This window comes from Trachypithecus francoisi, unplaced genomic scaffold (assembly GCF_009764315.1).
Source record: "Trachypithecus francoisi isolate TF-2019V2 unplaced genomic scaffold, Tfra_2.0 Lachesis_group3, whole genome shotgun sequence".
Classification (NCBI taxonomy): domain Eukaryota; kingdom Metazoa; phylum Chordata; class Mammalia; order Primates; family Cercopithecidae; genus Trachypithecus; species Trachypithecus francoisi.
The window spans coordinates 81,925,743-81,931,487 of NW_022681468.1; the positions used below are offsets into that span (position 1 = coordinate 81,925,743).

General features: G+C 51.7%; 1 protein-coding gene across 1 annotated transcript; it reads left to right on the forward strand.

Annotated features, from left to right (window-relative positions):
* The first annotated feature begins 1,908 nt into the window (after positions 1 to 1,908).
* Positions 1,909 to 5,349, forward strand: TINF2 (TERF1 interacting nuclear factor 2). The gene is made up of 9 exons (XM_033188451.1): positions 1,909 to 2,843; positions 2,986 to 3,090; positions 3,204 to 3,305; positions 3,671 to 3,778; positions 3,866 to 3,962; positions 4,107 to 4,563; positions 4,655 to 4,722; positions 4,830 to 4,921; positions 5,055 to 5,349. The coding sequence occupies exons 1-9, from the start codon at positions 2,652 to 2,654 to the stop codon at positions 5,187 to 5,189; spliced, it is 1,356 nt and encodes a 451-aa protein (XP_033044342.1). The 5' UTR covers positions 1,909 to 2,651; the 3' UTR covers positions 5,190 to 5,349.
* The last annotated feature ends 396 nt before the right edge of the window (positions 5,350 to 5,745 follow it).

Consider the following 5,745-nt stretch of genomic DNA (forward strand, 5'->3'; position numbering starts at 1 on the left):
TTGTTTACTGAGCAAAGAGAAAACCACCTTTAGGAATAAGGTGGGACTTGCTGGAGCAATACTGCTAAAAGGTTTATGGAGATATTTGCATATGCATCTCAAGGCACAGCATTTTCCTTGAACTTATTCAGGTCACAGAGATCTTTATCTATATGTCTTACTGCTGATTTACTCCCTTATCTTTTAGATGGTAAAGATAATTATCAATAAATACTAAGGGAACTCAGAGACCGGGGCCTCTGTAAGCTAAGCGCGGTCCCCTGGCCCCGCTTTTCTTTCTCTATACTTTGTTTCTGTGTCTTATTTCTTTTCTCAAGTCTTTTTTTTTTTTTTTTTGAGACAGAGTCTTGCTCTGTCATCCAGGCTGGAGTGTGGTGGCAGGATCTCAGCTCACTGCAAGCTCCGCCTCCCGGGTTCACGCCATTCTCCTGCCTCAGCCTACTGCTGATTTACTCCCTTATCTTTTAGATGGTAAAGATAATTATCAATAAATACTAAGGGAACTCAGAGACCCGGGCCTCTGTAAGCTAAGCGCCGGTCCCCTGGGCCCCGCTTTTCTTTCTCTATACTTTGTTTCTGTGTCTTATTTCTTTTCTCAAGTCTTTTTTTTTTTTTTTTGAGACAGAGTCTTGCTCTGTCATCCAGGCTGGAGTGCGGTGGCAGGATCTCAGCTCACTGCAAGCTCCGCCTCCGGGTTCACGCCATTCTCCTGCCTCAGCCTCCTGAGTAGCTGGGACTACAGGCGCCCGCCACCTCGCCCGGCTAGTTTTTTGTATTTTTAGTAGAGACGGGGTTTCACCATGTTAGCCAGGATGGTCTCGATCTCCTGACCTCGTGATCCGCCCGTCTCGGCCTCCCAAAGTGCTGGGATTACAGGCTTGAGCCACCGCGCCCGGCCTTCTTTAGCCCATGTTCCATTCCCAGAGATAATGGTTCACACATCCTTGTCTCCGCCCCAGATGAGTCTCAGCTGATCCGCCCATTCAACTGTGCACAGAGATGAGCTGAGACTCATCTGGGGCGGAGACAAGGATGTGTGAACCATTATCTCTGGGAATGGAAGACATGGGCTAAAGACAGAGCAGTTTCACTAAATCCTTGTAAAGTGGTCAAGGCAGGCAACTAATCCAGCCAACAACTAAGGAGTGTAAGCTGTGTATTAGGTTCTGTGCTTGCTGATGGAAATGAGAGACACCAGGAAGGATGACAAAGAGACAGTCAAGGAGAGCAGTCAATTACATTAAGGGACTGACAAGTTCAGTGCACAACAGAATCCTAAAACAAGAAACCACGTTGTGTGTGTGTGTGTGTGTGTGTGTGTGTGTGTGTGTGTGTGAGACCCCATCTCACTCTATCACTCAGGCTGGAGTATAGTCACTGAAGTCTCAACCTCCCTGGCTCAAACAATCCTCCCACCTCAGCCCCCTGAGTAGCTGGGACTACAGACGTGCCACTACGCCCGGCTAGTTTTTTTTATTTTCAGTCGAGTCTCACCATGTGACCCAGTCTGGTCTGGAACTCCCGGGCTCAAGCGGATCGATCCTCCCGTCTAGGCCTCCCAAAGTGTTGGGATTACAGGTGTGAGTCTCACCGTGCCCCGCCCCCCAAGCCTGTATTCTATTTCTTCTTCCTTTTTTTTTTTTTGAGGGATTGTCCCTCTGTCCCCCAGGCTGTAATGCAAAGGCAAGATCACGGCTCACTGCCACCTCCCGTCTCCTGGCCTTGGCGTCCCGAGTAGCCGGGATTTACAGGCGCCTGCCACCGCGCCCGGCTAATTTTTGTATTTTTAGCAGAGACGGGGTTTCATTCACCATGTCGCCCAGGCTGGTCTGGAGCTCCTGGGCTTAAGTGACCCTCTTGACTCGGCCTCTCAAAGCGCTGGGATTAGACACAAGCCACCACGCCCGGCCTGTATTTTACTTTTTAAGTGCGGGAGCCCTCTTCCGTTTTATAAAAGGAACAGTCGAATTCCTACTGGAAGCGACGCGCGCAGGGGAAGGCTTTGTAGACGCCGGCTCGGGTCTGGGATTTAAGGAACTGAATTTCGACGGGTGAAGACAGTAGGAAGAGGCGGTGGCACAATCCTCGTTTCACAGACTAGGAAGTCGAGCCTCAGGGGAGTGATGGGGCTTCTCCGCAGAAGAAATCGAGGCTGGACGGACCCAGACGAGCGGCCACAACAGCCTCAGCGGCCAATTCAAGTCAGCCGGCAGAAGGCGCAGGGCGCAGAGAGCAGGCAGCGCCAGATCCGCTGGGGCGTGGCCTTCTGACGCACCGTCACAGTTCCCTCTGTGGCCACCCATTGGCTCCCTCTTACCGCCCTTTTCCGGGGCAAGGGAAGCTAGTAGCGGAGTCGGAAGTGAGGCACCCTCGGGCTCGAGACAGAGGCGGCGTTTAAAGCTGAGAGACCCAGTACCACTGGGACGGCCAGCTTTTCCACTCAGGCTCCTCCAGCCCAAGCCAGAAGACCCCCTCCCCCAGAATTCTGGGGGCCTATGGAAGGGAGCCGAGTCGGATCGCGAGGTACCCAGGGCCGACAAACCCGAGCCACAGAGTGTTGCCAGAAGCCCCGCCCCTAGGAGTGATCGGAAAGCCTCACCCATCCGGGTGAGGAACCTGGAGGGACCGCCTCAGGGCGGAGCCCGCCGACCATGGCTACGCCCCCGGGAGCCGGTCCTGCAGCTCTACGCTTCGCCGCCGCAGCTAGCTGGCAGGTTGTGCGCGGACGCTGTGTGGAACATTTTCCCCGAGTACTGGAGTTTCTGCGATCTCTGCGCGCTGTTGCCCCTGGCTTGGTTCGCTACCGGCACCACGAACGCCTTTGTATGGGCCTAAAGGCCAAGGTATTGGAGCAAGTAGGACCTGGAAGGGGAAAGAAAGGGGCGGGATGCGAGCACCTGACAAGGGCCCACAGCTTGGGGATGAGACTAGTTGGAAAAGGTCAGCTTGCCCCGAAGTGGGGATTCTGAATTCAGTACCGTACAGGTGGTGGTGGAGCTGATCCTGCAGGGCCGGCCTTGGGCCCAAGTCCTGAAAACCCTGAATCACCACTTTCCAGAATCTGGACCTAGAGTGCGGGATCCCAAGGCTGTGAGTAATCCCCGGAACAAGCCCTGACCCCAGTTCAACTTGGTGCAGCAAAGTTGCTCCTCCGGTCTACTGGATGTTGATGTTAACTTCTCTGTCTTCTGTATCCTCAACAGACAAAGCAGGATCTGAGGAAGATTTTGGAGGCACAGGAGACTTTTTACCAGCAGGTGAAGCAGCTGTCAGAGGCTCCTGTGGATTTGGCCTCAAAGCTGCAGGTGAGACTGGTTTGAAGGCTATTATGTGACTATTTTCTCTAACCCACTTTTTTTTTTGAGAGGGAGTCTCGCTTTGTCGCCCAGGCTGGAGTGCGGTGGCACAGTCTCAGCGCACTGCAACCTCTGCCTCCCAGGTTCAAGCGGTTCTCCTGCCTCAGACTCCTGAATAACTGGTATTATAGATGCCCAGCTAATTTTTGTGTTTTAGTAGAGATGGGGTTTCACCATGTTGGCCAGGCTGGTCTCGAACTCCTGACCTCAAGTGATCCTCCCACCTCGGCCTCCCAAAGTGCCAGGATTACAGGCGTGAGCCACCATGCCTGGCCACTAACCCACTTTTGATCTCCTACTCTCCCCCGCTGCAGGAACTTGAACAAGAATATGGGGAACCCTTTCTGGCTGCCATGGAAAAGCTGCTTTTTGAGTACTTGTGTCAGCTGGAGAAAGCACTGCCTACACCGCAGGCACAGCAGGTTTCATTGGGGCAAAACATGTAAGAGCAGAGTGTGGGGTGGTTGTATCAAGGACTGTGGTCTTTATACCTCTATCCCTGCCCACAGCTTCAGGATGTGCTGAGTTGGATGCAGCCTGGAGTCTCTATCACCTCTTCTCTTGCCTGGAGACAATATGGTGTGGACATGGGGTGGCCACTTCCAGGTATTGGGAATTTGGAGGTGTAGTGTTTAGCATGAGACCTTTTGAGGCAGTCCATTGGAATAGTTCCATGGGCTCCAGGCATAAGAAACCAGTTATTCTGTTACTATCTGTTCTCTTTATAAGGGGCCTCATTTTCTTCTTCAGAGTGCTGTGTTACTGACTCAGTGAACCTGGCTGAGCCCATGGAACAGAATCCTCCTCAGCAACAAAGACTAGCACTCCACAATCCTCTGCCAAAAGCCAAGCCTGGCCCATGTCTTCCTCAGGGACCATCTTCAAGGACGCACCTAGAACCTCTAGCTGGCCGCCACTTCAATCTGGCCCCTTTAGGCCGACGAAGAGTCCAGTCCCAATGGGCGTCCACTAGGGGAGGCCATAAGGAGCGCCCCACAGTCATGCTGTTTCCCTTTAGGAATCTGGGCTCACCAACCCAGGTCATATCTAAGCCTGAGAGCAAGGAAGAACATGCGATATACACAGCAGACCTAGCCGTGGGCACAAGAGCAGCCTCCACTGGGAAGTCTAAGAGTCCATGCCAGACCCTGGGGGGAAGGGCTCTGAAGGAGAACCCAGTTGACTTGCCTGCCACAGAGCAAAAGGAGTGAGTGGAACAGAGTTGCTTCTCTTTACTAGGAGCACATTCTTTGCCTCCCTTCCCTTCATCCTATCCTCTTTGCTTGCTCTCACCTCAGGAATTGCTTGGATTGCTACATGGACCCCCTGAGACTATCATTATTACCTCCTAGGGCCAGGAAGCCAGGTAGGTAGTCTGAGTCAGGATTGGATTAACAGCCTCCTCTCTTGGAGACTCTCAAGAGCCTGTGTTCATCTAGAAGTAGTAGTTTGATTCTGGTTTCCCTCCTACAGTGTGTCCTCCATCTCTGTGCAGCTCCGTCATTACCATAGGGGACTTGGTTTTAGACTCTGATGAGGAAGAAAATGGCCAGGGGGAAGGAAAGGTGAGTAGGAAGAAGCAGAAACCTGGGGAAGGCGGATGGGTAGAACAAGACTGAGAAATCCACATGCTTCAGAATTCGGAGGGCTCAGGGAATGGTTTCAGATGGTAGGATCTCCCTGCTCCCTTCTGTACAGGAATCTCTGGAAAACTATCAGAAGACAAAGTTTGACACCTTGATCCCCACTTTCTGTGAATACCTACCCTCTTCTGGCCACGGTGCCATGCCTGTTCCTTCCTATGACTGTAGAGACAGCTCTAGACCCCTGTGATAGAACTAAAATGCCCTTTGTACTCTGCCTGTCTCCTACCTCCTCAGCTCTGCAAGTCGTTTAGTAGGAATGAAGTGGAAGTCCAGGCTTGGATTGCCTGACTACACTGCTAAAAATATTTGTAATGCTTAATAATTAAACTTTGGATTTGTTAAAATACTGCCTTGATGTGAAGGAGGGGAATTAAGGTTTCCGTAAGGTCAGCATAGGCCATTCCTTAGAAACAGAACTGGCCCTTCCAAACTGGAAGGATCCCTTTGCCTTTTTTACTTCCCTTGCTAAGTATTGTTCAGCTGTGCCTAAAAGGGTTAGCAAGGTTGAGCACGTGGAAGAGAAATGTCCTTTGGTATTCTGGAAATATGTGTCCTAATGCTAGAATATACTTTGTAAATTCTCATGCTGCCAGATTATCTGGGGGTGGTGGCACTAGAATGGAGATACTTCATGGGAATAATACTCATTGTTCTTGACCCCACTGGATCAGTGCTGACCCTACCACCACCCACTCTGTAACAGCATCCAGATGCTAGCCTTGTACAGAAAGCCTCAGCATCTC

Excerpts from the sequence above, each read along its gene's own strand:
- TINF2 (XM_033188451.1), top strand. The coding sequence starts at position 2,652 with ATGGCTACGCCCCCGGGAGCCGGTCCTGCAGCTCTACGCTTCGCCGCC. Across the intron at positions 2,844-2,985 it reads GTATGGGCCTAAAGGCCAAG|GTGGTGGTGGAGCTGATCCT; the intron begins GTATTGGAGCAA and ends AGTACCGTACAG. Across the intron at positions 3,779-3,865 it reads CTACACCGCAGGCACAGCAG|CTTCAGGATGTGCTGAGTTG; the intron begins GTTTCATTGGGG and ends CCCTGCCCACAG.